The sequence below is a fragment of the Boleophthalmus pectinirostris genome, unplaced genomic scaffold, assembly GCF_026225935.1.
Source record: "Boleophthalmus pectinirostris isolate CB_2022bp ecotype Guang Dong unplaced genomic scaffold, ASM2622593v1 HiC_scaffold_8, whole genome shotgun sequence".
Taxonomy (NCBI): domain Eukaryota; kingdom Metazoa; phylum Chordata; class Actinopteri; order Gobiiformes; family Gobiidae; genus Boleophthalmus; species Boleophthalmus pectinirostris.
In genome coordinates, this window is record NW_026571515.1 from 12,870,972 (window position 1) to 12,894,125 (window position 23,154).

The 23,154-nt window shown below is 36.8% G+C and overlaps 1 protein-coding gene and 2 pseudogenes across 1 annotated transcript; all 3 read left to right on the forward strand.

Moving 5' to 3' along the window:
• The first annotated feature begins 1,087 nt into the window (after positions 1 to 1,087).
• On the forward strand, positions 1,088 to 6,865 carry LOC129412338 (uncharacterized). Its single transcript, XM_055165887.1, has 6 exons — positions 1,088 to 1,319; positions 1,420 to 1,524; positions 1,742 to 1,828; positions 2,644 to 2,715; positions 6,376 to 6,507; positions 6,582 to 6,865. The coding sequence occupies exons 1-6, from the start codon at positions 1,088 to 1,090 to the stop codon at positions 6,863 to 6,865; spliced, it is 912 nt and encodes a 303-aa protein (XP_055021862.1).
• A 4,975-nt stretch (positions 6,866 to 11,840) lies between these two features.
• Positions 11,841 to 14,876, forward strand: LOC110173653 (uncharacterized; annotated as a pseudogene).
• Positions 14,877 to 17,639: 2,763 nt separating this feature from the next.
• Positions 17,640 to 20,558, forward strand: LOC110159384 (golgin subfamily A member 6-like protein 22; annotated as a pseudogene).
• The last annotated feature ends 2,596 nt before the right edge of the window (positions 20,559 to 23,154 follow it).

Consider the following 23,154-nt stretch of genomic DNA (forward strand, 5'->3'; position numbering starts at 1 on the left):
TTTTTGGTCAGTCTTAGAACACTCAGGCTTTGGGTCTAAATTTATTTCAGTGATTAAGACTTTATATAATAAGCCAATGTCAATGGTACTAACTGGACAAACACTCCAACCATTCAATCTATCCTGTGGCTCCCGTCAGGGTTGTCCACTCTCACCCACTCTCCGATTCATCCAAATTGCCAAAGTCTGATTGAGGAGCTCTTGAACAATAAACTGAACTGGAGCAGGAACGTGGACACTGTCTACAGGAAAGACCAGAGCGTCTCTACTTTCTGAGGAGGCTGAGGTCCTTTGACATCTGCAGAACAATGCTCAGGATGTTCTACGAGTCTGTGGAGTCTCTGGTGGCCAGTGGCATCATGTATGTTATGGTCTCCTGGGGCAGAAGTCTGCATGTGAGGGACAATAATAGACTCAATAAGATGATCAAGAAAGTGAACATGTTGTGGGGAGGAGCTGGACTCTCTGACTGTAGCGTCGGACAGGAGGATGTTGTCCAAAATCAGGACTATTCTGAACTCTTCCACTCCACAATGTGCTGGTCAGCCACAAGAGCTCGTTCAGACATAGACTGTCACTGCCGCACTGCTCCACTGACAGACACAGGAAATCATTCCTGCCAGTCGCCATCAAACTGCTGAACTCTGTGTTGTAAAAGTCTCACTGTAGCAACATATTGCACTGTTGTAAAACTGTTTATAAAGAGGTAAATGTTATGAGAGAACTATATTTTAAGTGGTTTATTTTATTTTTAGTGGAGGTTTAGTTGATGGAGACTTGTTTTACTGCATTATGGATATTAAAATTTACTTAATGCTATTTTCTGCTGGTTGAAAAGAATTTCCCTTGGGGATGAATAAAACTAATTCTGATTTTGAAATGTATTGTTCAGTTATCAACTTAGTTAATAAAGAAAAAGTGGGTCTGAACTCCATTTTATAATTTGTTTTGAAAACCTGTAGCCTACTATTTAATCTTATCTAAACTTGTGCACATGAGAGATAAAACAAAGGTAATGACTAATGATAAGTCATAAAGTCTGTATAAAAGTGTGAGAGTGTTTGTGGGGCTCATTCTTCTTTACACGATGGAAAGAGTGAGTGTGTTGTGTGCACTGCTGCTGCTGCTCTGCTCTCTGTCAGGAGCTGAACTTCAGGACAATGAGATCAGTGACCAAAGACAAGCCAGTCCTGAGAGTGTGAATGTGCCAGAGCAGCTTCAGCCCTGTCCACCAGACCTCCACGCTGTGCTCCAACACATGAGCGCCGCCCTGGCTGAACAAAGAGTCAATATCGAGCAGCTGCAGTGTCTCAACCAAGGTCAGAATCAACACTTCACAACTCACTGAAGTCATTTTATGTTAGACTTTGTTATTTATTTATACATTACTGATCAAAACTTTATCTTCTGATGTGTTAGAACAAGCAGCCACACTTAGAAATCAAGATGTCAACCTGAGAGTGCAAGAAGCTGAACTGAGAGAGCTGAAGTCCAGAGATGTGGAGACACTGAAACAACAACAAGGTACAGTCATTAGTCACTATAGGGTTTCTAAGTTCTTTTACAATGGAAATAGAAATATTTATTTTAGTTTAGAATTGTCAAAAAAGAAAAAAAAGAGAGATCTGTATCGAAACTACTATAAGACCAATGATAACATTAACTCACTGAAATCATTTTATGTGAAGTTTTGTAATTTTTTTTTATACATTATTAATAAACACTATATGTGATTTCTTAGAACAAGCAGCAAAACTTATAGAGCAAGAAGCCAAACTGAGAGAGCTGAAGACCAGAGATGTGGAGACACTGAAACAACAACAACAAGGTACAGTCATTAGTCACTATAGACCTCAAACAGTTCTAAAATAATCATCTCACTGCAACAATGGACACATAAATGCAAAGCAACAAGGTATCTTTTACCCAAGTTATTTTACAATGGAAATAGAAATATTTATATTCGTTTAGAATTGTCAAAAAAAGAGATAAAGTGAGATCTCTATCGAAACTGCTATAAGACCAACGACAACATTAACTCACTGAAATCATTTTATGTAAAGTTTTGTCTTTTTTTTTTTTTTTTTTTTATACATTATTGACCAATACTATATGTGATTTCTTAGAACAAGCAGCAAAACTTAGAGACCAAGAAGCCAAATTGAGAGACCAAAAAGCTGAACTAAGAGAGCTGAAGTCCAGAGATGTGGAGACACTGAAACAACAACAACAAGGTACAGTCATTAGTCACTATAGACCTCAGACAGTTCTAAAATAATCATCTCACTGCAACAATGGACACATTAATGCAAAGCAACAAGGTAATTTTCATGTAAATTATTTTTACTATGAAATAGGATTGGATTAGGATAATATATATATATATATATATATATATATATATATATATATATATATATATATATATATATATATGAACTACTATAAGACCACATTAAAATTGAGAAGCTGCTATTATTTTCTGTAATTGCATTTTGTTGCCTGTAAACTAGTGAGTCTTAATAAATGTGGTCTCATAATTGGTTGTTCAGCCTTTTTATCAATAAATAAATATACTGCAGTTTTAAAATATAGAATTGCACCAACAATATTTACACTGACTCCATTGTACTTCTGTTTAAGGACTAACAGCACAAGTCCAGGAGCTCCAGAAGCAGACCAGTGAAGTGGAGCCAATTAAAGAACAACTAAAAGGTATTATGTTCACATGATGCTATTGAGTACAAAACACTTTACAAACACTGTACAACGTTTAGAGTTTAAAAAGTTTAAATGTTAGATAAATGGTCGCTGTTATAGTGAGTTTCTAATTTCACTGAGCACTCAAAGTGTTTACCCGTCCACACACATTTAAATACCAGTGTTCACAAACACAGGAGTCGAGTTAAATTTATTTTTCTGTAAAGTGTGTTAATAAAACATCGTGAACATATTCACTGTGTGACCTTAGTGTTTAGATCTTCTGTATCAGCACTGGTGGATTGTCTAAGCCACAGTGAATTATCTCTAGGTGCACTCTTTCCTTATAGAATTAAATTTTAAAATGTGAGTTTTTTTTGTTTGTTTTTTTTTGCTTTTATATCCTCTTAGGCCAAGCTGCTGAACTTAATAGCATAAAGGCTTGGACAAATGTGACTGAAAACCATGTGACGTCCCTGAGGAGAGACAGAGAAGGTGAGACCAGTTCATCGATCATGAAAATTTTAACTCACATTCTTCACACACTTACCTGGACTGTGGGAAGAGGCAAAATACTAAGACAGACTAAATAAAGAATATTATTATTATACACGGAGTTCCAGAGGCACAAGAAGAAACCGACCAAAAGACAGAGCTGATGGTTAAAAACTTTATGACCACTTACATTAAAATGGATGAGGCATCGTTAAAGATCATCATCTTTGGTAGAGTTCATCACATTTTGGACTTCTCGTCCTGTTGTTGCACAACTCATGGATCCAAAGAGCAAGTCTAAAGTGTGAAACTCAAAGAACAACTTTCTCCTTCAGCGACAGTGTTGGGGAGTAACAGATTACATGTACCGCCGTTATGTAATCAGAGTACAAATTATGAGTAACTGTATTCCGTTACAGTTACTGCTTCAGTGAGTGGTAATTGGATTACAGTTACTTTGCTGAAATAAGTGGATTACAAGGCGGTATTTTCCTGTTTTCACATTTTGTGCTACATCCCATTTATTTATTTTTTTATTTCGGTAATTCCACTCATTGCCGGAAACCCAAACAGAACGCGCGCAATAAGAGCGATGTAAACGTCATGTTAAAGTTGGCGGTGTCAGTCACACAGTGGAAGCAGCAGTGCATTGGTAAAAACACATTTGTGTCTTGGAAATTCTTCTCCGATGTGAGATATATATAAAAAAAACAAAAACAAATATAAAATCGCCTACAACTTAAATGTGAAACAGGAGCTACTGGCACTGGTGAAAACAACCTGCATAGACTCATAATATCTGCACTACTGTCCTATAGTGACCTGCCACATGAGTGGACGTGCACACAAACACACACACAGACACACACACAAACACACACACACAAACACACACCTTCATCATCGTCATCAACCTGAGAACCCGCGGACCACGTCTCCTTCCGTAGTTACAGCGCGGACACCGCCGTCTCGTGCGCCGCGTGTGGAACGTGTTTTCTCGCGTAAACCGTGCTTCCTCCTGTGCGCCTCTAAACCAGAACTAACACCAGGACTAAAACCAGGACTAAACCAGGACTAACCCAGGACTAAACCAGGACTAAAGGACTAAACCAGGACTAAAGGACTAAAGCAGGACTAAAGACTGAACCAGGTCTAAACTAGGACTAAACCACGACTAAACCAGAACTAAAGACCTGATCTAGACCTGGTCTAAACCAGGTCTAAAAATCAGGACTAAACCAGGACTAAACCAGGACTAAACCAGGACTAAACAAAACAACATGACACCTAACAGTAGGTTGACATAATTTAAGGTGATCTCATATAAAAAATAATTTCTCTATCAATAATATTTTTTAATCTGGTGAAGGAAAAGACTGATCTTGTTTCTGTCTTTTAACAGACAAAACCTCTTATATTAAGATCTCGTGGTCTTTGTTTCTCTACAGCAAACAGTTGCTTATTCATGGAGACTTGGGCTCAGACAATTTGAAGACAACAAACAAGAATTTTCAGGATGTGGTTGCTACATTCATGTCGTTTAAAAAAACATGACAATATCAAGTAATCCAAAGTAATCAGATTACGTTACTCACTTTAAGTAATTTAATGGATTACGTTACAAACTACATTTTGGGGTGTGTAATCTGTAATCTGTGGGGGATTACATTTTAAAAGTAACCTTCCCAACACTGTTCAGCGATCAGTTTCCACCTGAGATTCTCAAGTGAAGACGGCTCTTGTATCCAGTTATGAAGGATGTGAGAAAGAACAATAAAAGAACCGTCTCACAGTGGACAAACTTTACATGGATGAACAGCTGTACAGGAATTCCAGTGTAACTTATTGGCTGAGTGGAGGTGACAGTAAAGTTCTAACTGATAATACTGCTCTCACCACTCAGTCGCATCATGACCACACCTGTTTGATCTTTGATCTACTACTACTACTACTACTACGACTACAGTACTTGCTAAACTGTGTGAAGAATCCCTCAGTCATCCAGGTAGAATCCATGGCGAGAGAAAATTCAGTTTGTCGACTGGACAAAAGTCAGTTTGGTTGAAGATGTTTCTCAGATCATCCAAGCTGCTTCTTCAGTTCTGATCAGACGCTGGTGGACACTTACTTTTATCTGCAGGGAGGAGCTAACTAACTGAAACTAACACACCTACTTGTTTACAGTTTCTGTTTGTTAGTTCTGACGCACAATGACAACATCATGACCACGCCTGTTTGATCTTTGTAAACTGTGATGATCTGTCATAAAAGAGTGTTCTGACAGGCACCTGGTAATACTACTACTACTACTACTAATACTACTACTACTACTATGACTCCAGTACTTGCTAAACTACAAACTTGTTCCTAGCATTATCTGCCAACATATTATGTTTAAGAGTCTATCACTAACCATATCCCCAACAGTACTCTTGACAACCAGAATCCTGTGTGTGTGTGTGTGTGTGTGTGTGTGTGTGTGTGTGTGTGTGTGTGTGTGTGTGTGTGTGTGTGTGTGTGTGTGTGTGTGTGATGTTCTGTCTTTCAGACTCTCTCTCTGTTGTGGCATGTATTTATAAAAACTGACAAAAGTATCCAAATGATTCATCTTAACATCAGGATCCTACTGCCTAAAATTGATCAACTAAAAGCCCGGCTCTTCTACAATAAACCTGGTGTAATTACCCTGTCTGAAACATTAAGAGTCACTTAAAAAGAACATTTTAGAAGAGGAAATTAAACTTGACAATTATTTATTGTGTAGATGACACATAAATTCTAGAGGTGGAGGAGTTGTTACAAACATTTCTTCAAAATTAGTCTCTGAAGTCATTACACACAAAAAGAATCCCAATCCATTTTGAATGTCTGTTTGTCAAAGTTTGTCAAAGTGATATTTACAGACCACCCAATGCCCCAGCTGAATGTACAAAATCTATTCTTTCCACTATTAAATTCTTAAATACTCAAACTGAGATGATTTTTCTGGGTGATTTTAACAATTGGCTTGGTCACTCCTGCAGTAATGATCAGAATTACTTCAATAATATAAATCTAACACAAATCATAGCTACTAGAATCTGTTACATCTCAAGGGGCTTCTTTTTAAATAAATAAATAAAACCACATTGAGACTACAGACAGTTCATGTTCAGACTTTTATGTTTATCTTATTTTCAGTGGGACAAGTGGCTTTCTCCGCCGCTTTAATGGCTTCAGGCTCAGGAGACATCGGCCCCTTTAACACTCTCACTAATCTGGTCTTCAGACACGTGGTCTCAAACATTGGAAACGCCTACAGCCCAAACACAGGTGAATAAACTCACACATGTTACAGTGATCTATGTGAGCGTTACCAACACTAACATTATGTACATATCCTACAGGGTTTTTCACTGCACCGGTCAGAGGGGCCTACCACTTTGAGTTCTACATTGGTGCACTTGGACATTCTTCACATGGTTCATCTGTTGTGTTGGTGAAGAATGGAGAACATACTTTTAGCTCTTATGAACATCAGACAAATGGTTACGGCACTGGAGCCAATGGAGTCACTTTGCTCCTGGAGGTTGGAGATGTTGTGTTTCTGCGTCAGTGGGAGAATACAAGAATCTATTATAATCAGAATCACCACAGCACATTCAGTGGTCGCCTGCTGTTCCCCATGTGACAGACGCTTGTTTGTTAATGTTAAATTTCTAATATAACTTTTTTTTTTTTGTAATTCAAACAGTTACAAATCTGTAACTTTAAATCCACACCACACAGCCCAAGTTTTTTACTTTTTCACATTTAAATTGTTTTTAAGTGTCATTGATGGAATTTACAGGCAAAAAGTTAAACATGAAAACATAAAAATCAGCTGTTCTTTAACCAATATGGAGTGTAAATATAACAATTAATACCTCAACAGTATTTCAATGACATCTTTAAAATGTAATTTAGAAATAAGGAAAAAAGATTCATGCATTCATTTAAGTTGGTTTGAGTGTTTGATTTGAGATTATAGGGTAACAATATATTGCACTCCACATTTGTACACAGGTCTTAAATATTTTTTGTGTAGTATTGTGTTATGTTCTGTGTTGCCTGAAATAATAAATAAAAAGAGTTTAATTTCTGTTTCAGTTTTATCTCTTCCTTACACTTACATAGACCAACTATATATCTTATCACACAGACGTTTTCTTTTACTTTATGTCTTTGCAAAGTGTTTAGTGACATTTTACATTATCCTCCAAGATTCAAGTCAACTGGGCACAATAACGTGTACGATAATATAAAGAGTTGAGGGTTGATACAGTTTAGATGAGAACATAGACACTGATGTAGCTACATTAAATCCTGTTAAAGTGCTACTGTCCATAATCCATGGCTCAAGTGTCCAGTCTGTGATCTTTTTATGAATACAGCAGAATAGAAGACCAAAGAAAAACATGGAGTTCAAGTTAAAGACCATCAGAACAAAACAACAACAGAGATTATCCAGGGCACGCTTTTATTAAGTTATTGTTTTATTGTGTTTTACTATTTTATTGACAAAGACTTCAGAACTGCTTTTATTGATTTCATTCACTTTGTCAAAGGAAAGTACATCTTAAAAACAAAGTTCATTTTATCACTACACAGATCACTATTGTTCTATTGAGGAAACACAGACATATCACAACTTCTTATCTCTTTCAAACTGAAGGGAAAGGTGTAATAAAGTTGAACATTTACAGGAGTATATATATTTGTAAATTATTTGTGTTTTATATACAGACTTGTTGTTCTTGGTTATTTTGAGAAGTACATGTGCTCTCTCTTGATATAACTTTACTACAGTATTTAGACCTTGTATTTTCAATCATAGTTACATTTATTTGTATTGATTATTTCTTTATTTGAAATTGACAGCAATCACATCAAACCAGAATCAAGTTTCAAGTGTTCGAGCAGAAAAGATCATCTCCAACAACTGTCTATCCATGGGCTTCAGAATAATGAAACAATAGGACTGTTGCCATAGAAATTCACAACTTTAAACAAAATATAAGCATATCATTGATTCCATCATTTAACAATATTTTCCTCTATTTAAAAGTTTTATATTTAAAAGTAGCTTAGGCAAACAGTAAAACACTACAGTGGGAGAACAGGTACACAATATTGAAAATACAAAACAAAACCCCCAAACCCGAAGCAAAACTAAAGTAAAAACAGCAGTGAAACAAAACAAACAAAACAATGGAGCAAAACTAAAGCAAAACAAAACAGCAAAACAAAAGAGAACAAAGCAAAACAGCAAAACAAACAAAACAAAACAACAAAGAAAAACAGCAAAACAAACATTGTGGTTGACACCTAGAAATTAAGTTTTGGGATTTCAGTGAGTGCAAGGATCTCTATAGAATAACCAACCCCAGCTGGCAAATTGGTACTAAACATACATACACACAGGGACAAACACTCCAACCATTCATTCATTGTCAGCTCTCCGTCAGGGTTGTCAGGCGTCATCTGATTGTTCCACTTTACTCTTTTTAGTATTCACATAGAAATTCACAACTGTATTGTCTTACAACCTCAGTTTGGTTCTAAATTGATTTCAGTGACTCTATAGAATAACCCCTTGGCAGTGGTACTAACGGGACAAACACTCCAACCATTCATTCTGGCTCCCGTCAGGGTTGTCCGCTCTCTCCACTTTTATTCACATTTAGTATTGAACCTGTGGCTCAAGTCGTCCATCAGTCAATCCTTCATAGACCTGTTAGTGTCCATAACACCACACACTCCAGATCTTTATATGCAGATGATATACTGCTGTATCTGAAGGATGTCACCCATTCACATCTCCACCTTCTTGGCACTTTCAGTTATTTGAGACGAGCTATAAAGTCAGTAGGAGTAAATCCACTGTACTCCCTCTTAATCTGACTTAAAGGGCCCATCTCATGCAAAATCAACTTTTCAGAGCTTTCTACCTTCTAAGAGTGATGTGTGGGCCTTGTATATGTCGCTGAAGTGGTTTTTAGATTGATATGGTGTTTTGTTTTTTTTTTTTTAAAGAAATTGCAGCTTATTTCTGCCACCCTCCCACATGACAACAAACTAAAGCTGCTACAACGATGACGCGTTTGACGTAGCAGAAGGTGCTTCACACCTGCCCCCCTCCCGTGCTCCACCACCTCCGCCTCCACCCCACATCAGCTGACAATTCCCACATGAACACCTAAACAAAAGCGACAGCATAAGCTCATTGTTCTACACTGCAGTGAACATGATATAGTAAATTTATCTACTAGTGTTTATTAAAACTTTACCAATCAGTAATGTTCAGCTGATGTCGACGTGGTGCTTGAACTCAATCAAGGGGCAATTCAGTTCGCACATCTCTGGTCACGCACAAAATATAAATATAAAAGACACCTGACAAACAGGCATCAGACACAGTAACAAATTTTGGCAGAGGGAATAAAAAATTTGGCATAATGGTTATCTTTTGCTGTGGGGTGACATAGCGCCTCCCAGAGGACATTTTCATGAACTGTGAGTGCCAGTACTCAGTCATGTCACCGATGGCTCCACACAGAATGATTTTGCTGCTGTCAGACTGTTCTTACACAGATAAAAGATAAAAAAAGAGCAAATTTTCAAAAAAAGAATTATAAAAATTATTTAAAATGTTAGACGACACATTAAAAGAGCTGACCTATCCACGATGTGCTCAGTGTTCTTATCAAACGAGGAATCAAACACAGTTCCCAAGTACTTATAAGAGTCTATCGTTTCTACAGCTTCCCCATGGATGGAACTGGCTATTGGGCTGTGGACTTTTTTCTGGAAGTCTACAACCATTTCTTTGGTTTTGGCTACATTTAGGTCCAGGTGGTTATTATCACACCATTCGATGAAAGCAGGTAGAGCTCGGCCGTGGTCTGTGTTTGCTCCCTGCAGGAGAGAGAGGAGGGTTTCGTGCACCTCAAAGTCCTTGTCCGATTCTGTTTCCAAAACATGCGGCTGAACGCGCTGTATCGCACCATGGTGCATGTCTGTCTCCCCCTCCCTCCCTGAGATGGGTGGAGGGCGGCTCACACAGAGCCTACGTCTTTCTCAGGACGGGCGGGGGGATGAGCAATAGTTGCTCTTTCATAGTTCCTGGTCTGTGGCTGCCTCCAAGAAATCAATAAGATTTCATAACTATTGTGTAATGGATGTTCCAAAACCCAAATTGTGCTTGTATATGTGCAGAAGATATATGTGAAAAGAGTTATTTTGCATGAGATGTGCTCTTTAACTTAAAATATGTTGGAGTTTTTCCATCCCTTTCAGATATTGTCAAAAACAACTGTGAAAACCTGTCAGTGGCAGATTTACACCAATGGGATTCACTTCCTCTAACCTTTCATGCTCGAATCTCAGTCATAAAAACATTCTCTTTCAATCAGTTTTACAAGCTTCGTTCTCACCTCCTAAGAGATACTGGGAGAAGTTGCAACTATCAAAAGCAAATTTCATCTGGTGCAATAAAAAACAAATAATAAATACAAGTCTGTGTTACATAAATCCAAAGGTGAGGAGCTTTAGGGTCACAAACTTTAAGTGGTATCATTGGTCATTCATACTTAGGTCACTAAACCAATTACACCCAGACTCTACTGCCTCCTGAAGATCTATCGAGGAGAAACTTGTGCACTCCCACCAACTTCAAGATTTTGTCTATCCCAATATTCCTCCAAATCAGCTTTTAAAATATGGTTCTATTATTAATGAAATAATATTAGTGTTGGAATAATGTCAACAAACACTGCAATATTAAGTCTATATGGTTTAAACACTCCCTGATCTAAATTTTCAAATTCTTTACTTAAAGTTGGAGACATCCCCATTTCTTTTTGTCAATGGTCAAATAATGGAGTCCATATTTTAAGTGATATCAACTCCTCTGGCCTCTTATCATTTCAAGAGTTACAAAAGCAATACAATCTACCAGGATCCACTTTTTATTTTTATTTACAACTGTGGACTGCAATGAACACTTATGGGGTCCCATGGAATAGCTCTATTATTTATCCACTCCATTCAACCAGCAAAGTGCAAGTAAGTATTTTCCTTTAGTCAGTCTCTCAGGAACCTTTACGTGTTGTCAGACTGTAGGAAGAAGATCTCCATGACTCTTAGAAAACAATCTGGCAGAATGTGCAGCCTTCATCAAGAAATCCTGATCATCATGTTATTCATTTCAGTTTTACTCACAGAACATATTTATCTCCAGACATTTTATTCAAGCTCAAATCCCTCCTCTAACTGCAACCTTTGTGATCTCAAAGTAACTGGGACATTACGTTACTGGGAAAGTAACTGGGATATTTTCCAAAAGTAAAGTCTGTTTGTGGAGGGGTGATTCAAAGACACTTTCAGAATTGCTATAAAAATATTTTCATGTAGGACAACAGTCTAATCAAAGTAATGGATTATGTCTCATAATACTGTGCCATAAAATATTGTTTTGAAGATTGAAGTTCTTCATCTCATCTAGAGTCATGTGCACCTGAGGGATGAAACAATGACAATAAATGATAAAAGGTAATGAGTAACATGTGTAATAAAGTCTGTATAAAAGTGTGAGAGTGTTTGTGGGGCTCATTCTTCTTTACACGATGGAAAGAGTGAGTGTGTTGTGTGCACTGCTGCTGCTGCTCTGCTCTCTGTCAGGAGCTGAACTTCAGGACAATGAGATCAGTGACCAAAGACAAGCCAGTCCTGAGAGTGTGAATGTGCCAGAGCAGCTTCAGCCCTGTCCACCAGACCTCCACGCTGTGCTCCGACACATGAGCGCCGCCCTGGCCGAACACAGAGTCAAGATCGAGCAGCTGCAGTCTCTCAACCAAGGTCAGAATCAACACTTCTCTACAACTCACTCAAGTCATTTATTTATACATTATTGATCAAAACTATATCTTCTGATGTGTTAGAACAATCAGCCAAACTGAGAGAGCAGGAAGCTGAACTGAGAGAGCTGAAGTCCAGAGATGTGGAGACACTGAAACAACAACAACAAGGTACAGTCATTAGTCACTATAGACCTCAAACAGTTCTAAAATAATCATCTCACTGCAACAATGGACACATTAATGCAAAGCAATAAAGTAACTTCTACCTAAGTTATTTTACAAAATGGAAATAGAAATCGTTATTTTAGATTAGGATTGTCAAAACAAAAAACAAACAAAACAAAAAAATCTCTATCGGAATTGCTATAAGACCAAAGATAAAATTAAGAGGGCATTATTATTTTCTGTAATTGCATTTTGTTGTGTAAAAATTTTCACCCAAGGTCAGAATCAACACCACTTCTCTGCAACTCACAGAAGTCCTTTTATTTTAGGGTTTTGTTCATTAATTTATTTATATATTATTGATCACCACTATATGTGATGTCTTAGAACAAGCAGCAAAACTGGGAGAGCAACAAGTCAAACTGGGAGAGCAACAAGTCAAACTGGGAGAGCAAGACGCTGAACTGAGAGAGTTGAAGATGAAATTGGACACACAGCAACAAGGTACAACAATAAGGCATAAGTTTGTCACTCACATAGCGCCATTTCAGTGTGATTCTAAGACAAAATGATTGTGTTTTTCTACCTTCATTGGGAACTCAAAGCACTTTACATCAAGACCCAAGGACACAACAGGTGTATGTACCTGTGGGAGCTGGAAGTGACTCACAGTTGAGTTACTGTCGAGAGAAAAGTTTTGAATTGCAAACATTCTGATGATCAGCTGAGTGACTGCGGCCCCAGTGTGGGAATTATGGGTAGATTGTGACTGTATAGCCATTCTAAAAACATATAGAAAAGAAGTTTATACAGATATGTATGAAAGTGTGACCTTGTACAGTAGATAATCTTCTGTATCAGTGCTGGTGGAACTCTTTCCTTGTTAATTTTAAAGGTCTCAACTACTAGTATTTGTTCATTTTAAGATATCAAGTAAAGATTGAATAAATAATAGGTCATCTTACATTAGGAGCTGGTACTTAAGCAATGAGCTACAAAGGTAGAAATATTATTTATTTTATGTTTCCTGGTGACCAAGGCATCTCGGCTCCATTTTTAGAAGCCATTTTCAATTTGATGGTAGTGACTTGAAACTGGCCTCTATTGTGTTTTGTTGTTTCACCTTCAGCCTTATTCACTTCCTTTTTATCATTTGATTGACTTTTGGATGGAGCCGAAATCTTTATCACAAAAAACAGTGTCCAGGTGGAATCTACTTGGACATAAATCATTAATGATGTTATACTAGAACAGAATATGGTGGAATCGTTTGGATGATTTCAGCCCTGGAATTGTAAATATCTACTAAACAAAAAAGTACAAGGTAGCTGTTCATCTGAAAACTACAACTACATGACATCACAAGGTGTAACAGAGCATTTTAAACTTTGAGATGTAAACAAACTAATAATTCTAGTGAAGGTGTATTGAGTTTAAAAACACAGTGGAGTTCTTCCTGCATTACCACATGACATCACAAGTGGAAGAGAATGTTTTCTGTGACAGAAGAACTCCAAAATATGCAGAGTTTCTGTTAATGTGTGAATGAAACAAAACTCCAGGTCTGTTTGTGATGAGGAAACAACATTATAACAGAGATCAGAAAATAGTCTTTTATGAACCATTTAAACTCATGAGAGTCAATTTTGTGTCATACAGGACCTTTAATGCCTGAATTCCAGCTGTTCTTGGAATTACTACAATGTCAGAACTGCATTTTTTTCTCTTAGGCCAAGCTGCTGAACTCAACATCATAAAGACTCAAATAAATGTGACTGAAAACCATGTGGCGTCACTGAGGAGAGACAGAGAAGGTGAGACCAGTTCACTGATAATGAATTATTTCAGTCAAATCTAACATAAATCAGAGCTACTAGAATCTGTTACATCTCAAAGGGTTCTTCTCTTCTAAATAAAGAAATAAAACCACATTTAGATTATAGACAGTTCATGTTCAGACTTTTATGTTTATGTTATTTTCAGTGGGACAAGTGGCTTTCTCCGCCTCTTTAGTGGCTTCAGAGACAGTAACCCTCGGCCCCTTTAACACTCACACTAATTTGGTCTTCAGACACGTGGTCTCAAACATTGGAAACGCCTACAGCCCAAACACAGGTGAATAAACTCACACATGTTACAGTGATCTATGTGAGCGTTACCAACACTAACATTATGTACATATCCTACAGGGTTTTTCACTGCACCCGGTCAGAGGGGCCTACCACTTTGAGTTCTACATCTATGGGCCAATGGATGCTTCACATCCTTCAGCTGCTGTGTTGGTGAAGAATGGAGAACATATTTTTATTTCATATGAACATCAGACAAATGGTTACGGCTCTTCAGCCAATGGAGTCACTTTGCTCCTGGAGGTTGGAGATGTTGTGTTTCTGCGTCAGTGGCAGAATTCAAGAATCTATGATAATGTAAATCACCACAGCACGTTCAGTGGTCGCCTGCTGTTCCTCATGTGACAGATGCTTGTGTTATAATGTTAAACTTTTTTATTCAAACAGTTAAACTAGTTAAACACATAAACTTTTCACAGATCTGTAACTTTAAATCCACATCACACAGCCTATGTTTTTTTTTTTTATTATTTTTTTTTACTTTTTCATATTTAAATTCTTTTTAAGTGTCATTGATGAAACTTTCAAGCAAAAAGATAAACATTAAAACATGAAAATCAACTGTTCTTTAATCAATATAGAATGTAAATATAACTATTAATACCTTAACACAATTTTAATATCCATATTTAAAATTGTAATTTACCAAAACGAAAAGATTCATACATTCATTTAATTTAGTTTGAGTGTTTGATTTGAGATTGTAGATTAACAATATATTTCACTCTATATTTGTAAACAGGTCTTAAATATTTTTTGTGTAGTATTGTGTTGTGTTTTATGTTGCATGAAATAATAAATAAAAATAGTTTAATTTCTGTTTCAGTTTTATCTCTTCCTTACACTTACATAGACCAACTATATATCTTATCTCACAGACGTATTCTTTTACTTTATGTCTTTGCAAAGTGTTTAGTGACATTTTACATTATCCTCCAAGATTCAAGTCAACTGGGCACAATAACTTGTACGACAATATAAAGAGTTCAGGGTTATACAGTTTAGATGAGAAATAGAACTGATGTAGCTACATTAATCCTGTTAAAGTGCTACTGTCCATAATCCATGGCTCAAGTGTCCAGTCTTGATCTTTTATGAATACAGCAGAATAGAAGACCAAAGAAAAACATGGAGTTCAAGTTAAAGACCATCAACAAAACAATGACAGAGATTATCCAGGGCACAATTTTATTGAGTTATTTTTTATTATGTTTTACTGTTTTATGACAAAGACTTCAGAACTGCTTTTATTGATTTCATTACTTTGCCAAAGAAAGTACATCTTAAAAACAAAGTTCATTTTATCACTACACAGATCAGTATTGTTCTATTGAGGAAACACAGACATATCACAACTTCTATCTCTTTCAAACCGAAGGAAAGTGTAATAAAGTTGAACATTTACTGGGGTAAATATATTTGTAAATTACTTGTGTTTATATACAGACTTGTGTTCTTGGTATTTTGAGAAGTACATGTGCTCTCTCTTTATAACTTTACTACAGTATTTTAGACCTTGTGTATATGTCATAGCTACATTTATTTCTATTGATTATTTCTTTATTTGAAATTGACAGCAATCACATCAAACCAGATCAAGTTTCAAGTGTTCGAGTAGAAAAGATCATCTCCAACAACTGTCTATCCATGGGCTTCAGAATATGAAACAATAGGACTGTTGCCATAGAAATTCACAACTTTAAACAAAAATATTAAAAAAAAATATGATTTTTATAGAAAATGTCAAAGTATATAAGTCTTACAACACTCAGAATTGGTTCTAAATTATTTCAGTGACCTATAGAATAACTCCTTGGGCAGTGGTACAACGGGACAAACACTCCAACCATTCATTCTGGCTCCCGTCAGGGTTGTCCGCTCTCTCCACTTTTATCACATTTAGTATTGAACCTGTGGCTCAAGTCGTCCATCAGTCAATCCTCATAGACCTGTTAGTGTCCATAACACCACACACTCCAGATCTTTNATATTTCAAAAACAACTGAAAAACCTGTCAGTGGCTGTAGAGGCAGATTTACAACAATGGGATTCACTTCCTCTAACCTTCCATGCTCGAATCTCAGTGATAAAAACTTCCTTCAACCATTTTACAAGCTTCGTTCTCACCTCCTAAGAGATACTGGGAGAAGTTGCAAACTATCAAAAGCAAATTTCATCTGGTGCCAATAAAAAAAAAATAAAAATACAAGTCTCTGTTACATAAATCCAGAGGTGAGGAGCTTAGAGTCATAAACTTTAAGTGGTATCATTGCATTCATATTAGGTCCCTAAACAATTACACCAGACTCTCTGCCTCCTGAAGATCTATCGAGGAGAAACTGGTACTCCCACCAACTTCAAGATTTTGTCTATCCCAATATTCCTCCATCAGCTTTTAAAATATGGTTCTATTATTAATGAAATAATATTAGTGTGGAATAATTCAACAAACACTGAATATTAAGTCTATATGTTTACACACATGAAATTTAAATTAAATAATTAAGTTGGAGACATCCCCATTTCTTTTGTCAATGTCAAATAATGGAGTCCATATTTTAAGTGAATCAACTCCTCTGGCCTCTTATCATTTCAAGAGTTACAAAAGCAATACAATCTGCCAGGATCACTTTTTATTTTTATTTACAACTGTGGACTGCAATGAACATTTATGGGGTCCCATGGAATAGCTCATCATTTATCCACTCCATTCAACCAGCAACATGCAAGTAAGTATTTTCCTTTAGTCAGTCTCTCAGGAACCTTTACGTGTTGTCAGACTGTAGGAAGAAGATCTCCATGACTCTTAGAAAACAATCTGGCAGAATGTGCAGCCGCCTTCACAAGAAATCCTGATCATCATGTTATTCATTTCAGTTTTACTCACAGAACATATTTATCTCCAGACATTTTTTTTCAAGCTCAAATCCCTCCTCTAACTGCAACCTTTGTGATCTCAAAGTGACTGGGACATTTCTACATATTTTCCAAAAGTAAAGTCTGTTTGTGGAGGGGTGGTTCAAAGACACTTTCAGAATTACTATAAAAATATTTTCATGTAGGACAACAGTCTAATCAAAGTAATGGATTACTTATCATACTGTGACATAAAATATTCTGTTAAAGATTGAAATTCTTCATCTTATCTAGAGTCATGTGCACCTGAGGGATGAAACAATGACAATAAATGATAAAAGGTAATGAGTAACATGTGTAATAAAGTCTGTATAAAAGTGTGAGAGTGTTTGTGGGGCTCATTCTTCTTTACACGATGGAAAGAGTGAGTGTGTTGTGTGCACTGCTGCTGCTGCTCTGCTCTCTGTCAGGAGCTGAACTTCAGGACAGTGATATCAGTGACCAAAGACAAGCCAGTCCTGAGAGTGTGAATGTGCCAGAGCAGCTTCAGCCCTGTCCACCAGACCTCCACGCTGTGCTCCGACACATGAGCGCCGCCCTGGCCGAACACAGAGTCAAGATCGAGCAGCTGCAGTCTCTCAACCAAGGTCAGAATCAACACTTCTCTACAACTCACTGAAGTCATTTATTTATACATTATTGATCAAAACTATATCTTCTGATGTGTTAGAACAATCAGCCAAACTGAGAGAGCAGGAAGCTGAACTGAGAGAGCTGAAGTCCAGAGATGTGGAGACACTGAAACAACAACAAGGTACAGTCATTAGTCACTATAGACCTCAAACAGTTCTAAAATAATCATCTCACTGCAACAATGGACACATTAATGCACAGCAATAAAGTAACTAAGTTATTTTACAAAATGGAAATAGAAATCATTATTTTAGATTAGGATTGTCAAAACAAAAAAAACAAACAAAACAAAAAAATCTCTATCGGAATTGCTATAAGACCAAAGATAAAATTAAGAGGGCATTATTATTTTCTGTAATTGCATTTTGTTGTGTAAAAATTTTCACCCAAGGTCAGAATCAACACCACTTCTCTGCAACTCACAGAAGTCCTTTTATTTTAGGGTTTTGTTCATTAATTTATTTATATATTATTGATCACCACTATATGTGATGTCTTAGAACAAGCAGCAAAACTGGGAGAGCAACAAGTCAAACTGGGAGAGCAACAAGTCAAACTGGGAGAGCAACAAGTCAAACTGGGAGAGCAACAAGTCAAACTGGGAGAGCAAGACGCTGAACTGAGAGAGTTGAAGATGAAATTGGACACACAGCAACAAGGTACAACAATAAGGCATAAGTTTGTCACTCACATAGCGCCATTTCAGTGTGATTCTAAGACAAAATGATTGTTTTTTTCTACCTTCATTGAGCACTCAAAGCACTTTACATCAAGACCCAAGGACACAACAGGTGTATGTACCTGTGGGAGCTGGAAGTGACTCACAGTTGAGTTACTGTCGAGAAAAAGGATTTGAATTGTAAACATTCTGATGATCAGCTGAGTGACTGCGGCCCCAGTGTGGGAATTATGGGTAGATTGTGACTGTATAGCCATTCTAAAAACATATAGAAAAGAAGTTTATGCAGATATGTATGAAAGTGTGACCTTGTACAGTAGATAATCTTCTGTATCAGTGCTGGTGGAACTCTTTCCTTGTTAATTTTAAAGGTCTCAACTACTAGTATTTGTTCATTTTAAGATATCAAGTAAAGATTGAATAAATAATAGGTCATCTTACATTAGGAGCCGGTTACTTAAGCAATGAGCTACCAAAGGTAGAAATATTATTTATTTTATGTTTCCTGGAAACCAAGGCGCCTCGGCTCCATTTTCAGAAGCCATTTTCAATTTGATGGTAGTGACGTGAAACTGGCCTCTATTGTGTTTTTCTGTCTGATCTTCAGCTTTATTCACTTCCTTTTTAACATTCCATTGGCTTGTGGATGGGAGCTGAAATCTTTATCACAAAAAGAGTGTCCAGGTGGAATCTACTTGGACATAAATCATTAATGATGTTATACTAGAACAGAATATGGTGGAATCGTTTGGATGATTTCAGCCCTGGAATTGTAAATATCTACTAAACAAAAAAGTACAAGGTAGCTGTTCATCTGAAAACTACAACTACATGACATCACAAGGTGTAACAGAGCATTTTAAACTTTGCAGATGTAAACAAACTAATAATTCTAGTGAAGGTGTATGGAGTTTAAAAACACAGTGGAGTTCTTCCTGCATTACCACATGACATCACAAAGTGGAAGAGAATGTTTTCTGTGACAGAAGAACTCCAAAATATGCAGAGTTTCTGTTAATGTGTGAATGAAACAAAACTCCAGGTCTGTTTGTGATGAGGAAACAACATTATAACAGAGATCAGAAAATAGTCTTTTATGAACCATTTAAACTCATGAGAGTCAATTTTGTGTCATACAGGACCTTTAATGTCTGAATTCCAGCTGTTCTTTGGAATTACTACAATGTCAGAACTGCATTTTGTTTTTCTCTTAGGCCAAGCTGCTGAACTCAACATCATAAAGACTCAAATAAATGTGACTGAAAACCATGTGGCGTCACTGAGGAGAGACAGAGAAGGTGAGACCAGTTCACTGATAATGAATTATTTCAATCAAATCTAACATAAATCAGAGCTACTAGAATCTGTTACATCTCAAAGGGGCTTCTCTTCTAAATAAAGAAATAAAACCACATTTAGATTATAGACAGTTCATGTTCAGACTTTTATGTTTTATGTTATTTTCAGTGGGACAAGTGGCTTTCTCCGCCTCTTTATTGGCTTCAGGTGAAGTAACCCTCGGCCCCTTTAACACTCACACTAATTTGGTCTTCAGACACGTGGTCTCAAACATTGGAAACGCCTACAGCCCAAACACAGGTGAATAAACTCACACATGTTACAGTGATCTATGTGAGCGTTACCAACACTAACATTATGTACATATCCTACAGGGTTTTTCACTGCACCGGTCAGAGGGGCCTACCACTTTGAGTTCTACATTGGTGCACATGGACATTCTTCACATGCTTCAGGTGCTGTGTTGGTGAAGAATGGAGAACATATTTTTATGTCATATGAACATCAGACAAATGGTTTCGGCTCAAATCCAGCCTAATGGAGTCACTTTGCTCCTGGAGGTTGGAGATGTTGTGTTTCTGCGTCAGTGGGCAGAATTCAAGAATCTTTGATAATCAAAATCACCACAGCACGTTCAGTGGTCGCCTGCTGTTCCTCATGTGACAGATGCTTGTTTTATAATGTTAAACTTTTTTATTCAAACAGTTAAACTAGTTAAACACATAAACTTTTCACAGATCTGTAACTTTTAAATCCACATCACACAGCCTATGTTTTTTTGTTTTTGTTTGTTTTTTTTACTTTTTCATATTTAAATTCTTCTTAAGTGTCACTGATGGAACTTACAGGCAAAAAGTTAAAGATGAAAACATGAAAATCAGCTGTTCTTTAATCAATATAGAGTGTAAATATAACTATTAATACCTTAACAGCATTTTAATGACCATCTTCTAAATTGTAATTTACAAAAAAGAAAAGATTCATACATTAATTTAATTTAGTTTGAGTGTTTGATTTGAGATTGTAGATTAACAATATATTTCACTCTATATTTGTACACAGGTCTTAAATATTTTTTGTGTAGTATTGTGTTGTGTTTTATGTTGCATGAAATAATAAATAAAATTTGTTTTAATTTCTGTTTCAGTTTTATCTCTTCCTTACACTTACATAGACCAACTATATATCTTATCTCACAGACATATTCTTTTACTTTATGTCTTTGCAAAGTGTTTAGTGACATTTTACATTATCCTCCAAGATTCAAGTCAACTGGGCACAATAACGTGTACGATAATATAAAGAGTTCAGGGTTGATACAGTTTAGATGAGAACATAGACACTGATGTAGCTACATTAAATCCTGTTAAAGTGCTACTGTCCATAATCCATGGCTCAAGTGTCCAGTCTGTGATCTTTTTATGAATACAGCAGAATAGAAGACCAAAGAAAAACATGGAGTTCAAGTTAAAGATCATCAGAACAAAACAACAACAGAGATTATCCAGGGCACAATTTTATTGAGTTATTGTTTTATTGTGTTTTACTGTTTTATTGACAAAGACTTCAGAACTGCTTTTATTGATTTCATTTACTTTGCCAAAGGAAAGTACATCTTAAAAACAAAGTTCATTTTATCTCTACACAGATCGTTATTGTTATATTGAGGAAACACAGACATATCACAACTTCTTATCTCTTTCAAACCGAAGGGAAAGGTGTAATAAAGTTGAACATTTACTGGGGTAAATATATTTGTAAATTACTTGTGTTTTATATACAGACTTGTTGTTCTTGGTTATTTTGAGAAGTACATGTGCTCTCTCTTGATATAACTTTACTACAGTATTTAGACCTTGTGTTATAATGTCATAGTTACATTTATTTCTATTGATTATTTCTTTATTTGAAATTGACAGCAATCACATCAAACCAGAATCAAGTTTCAAGTGTTCGAGTAGAAAAGATCATCTCCAACAACTGTCTATCCATGGGCTTCAGAATAATGAAACAATAGGACTGTTGCCATAGAAATTCACAACTTTAAACAAAATATATAAAAAAAAATATATATGTTTTTATAGAAAATGTCAAAGTATATAAGTCTTACAACACTCAGAATTTGGTTCTAAATTGATTTCAGTGACTCTATAGAATAACCCCTTGGCAGTGGTACTAACGGGACAAACACTCCAACCATTCATTCTGGCTCCCGTCAGGGTTGTCCGCTCTCTCCACTTTTATTCACATTTAGTATTGAACCTGTGGCTCAAGTCGTCCATCAGTCAATCCTTCATAGACCTGTTAGTGTCCATAACACCACACACTCCAGATCTTTATATGCAGATGATATACTGCTGTATCTGAAGGATGTCACCCATTCACATAACCACCTTCTGGGCACTTTCAGTGATTTGAGATGAGCTATAAAGTCAATAGGAGTAAATCCACCGTACTCCCTCTTAATCTGACTTAAAGGGTCCATCTCACGCAAAATCAACTTTTCAGAGCTTTCTACCTTCTAAGAGTGATGTGTGGGCCTTGTATATGATTTATATATGTTTTTTAGATTGATTTGGCATTTGTTTTTTAACAAATTGCAGTGTATTTCTGCTACTCTCCCACGTGACAGTGAACTAAAGCTGCTACAACGATGACTCATTTGACGTAGCAGAAAGTGCTTCGCACCCACCCCCTCCCCCGCTCCACCGCCTCCACCCCACATCAGCTGACAATTCCCACATGAACACCTAAACAAAAGCGACAGCATAAGCTCATTGTTCTACACTACAGTGTACACAATATAATAAGTTTATCTACTAGTGTTTATTAAAACTTTACCAATCAGTAATGTTCAGCTGATGTTGACACGGTGCTTGTGCTTCGTGCACCTCAAAGTCCTCGTCCGATTCCGGGTCCAACACATGCGGCTGAATGCTCTGTATCACCATGATGAATAAAAGTTTCTTCCTACCACTATCAGGATGCACGCCTGTCTCCCCCTCCCTCCCTGAGATGGCGGAGGAAGGGCGGCTCACTCAGAGCCTACGTCACGTTTGGAGGGTGGAGCCTGTGCTTTCTCAGGACGGACGGGGGGATGAGCAATAGTTGCTCTTTCATAGTTCCTGGTCTGTGACTGCCTCCAAGAAATCAGTAAGATTTCATAACTATTGTGTAATGGATGTTCCAAAACCAAAATTTTACTTGTTTATGTGCAGAAGATACAACGTGAAAAGAGTTATTTTGCATGAGATGGGCC

Excerpts from the sequence above, each read along its gene's own strand:
- LOC129412338 (XM_055165887.1), top strand. The coding sequence starts at position 1,088 with ATGGAAAGAGTGAGTGTGTTGTGTGCACTGCTGCTGCTGCTCTGCTCT. Across the intron at positions 2,716-6,375 it reads AATTAAAGAACAACTAAAAG|TGGGACAAGTGGCTTTCTCC; the intron begins GTATTATGTTCA and ends TCTTATTTTCAG. Across the intron at positions 6,508-6,581 it reads CGCCTACAGCCCAAACACAG|GGTTTTTCACTGCACCGGTC; the intron begins GTGAATAAACTC and ends CATATCCTACAG.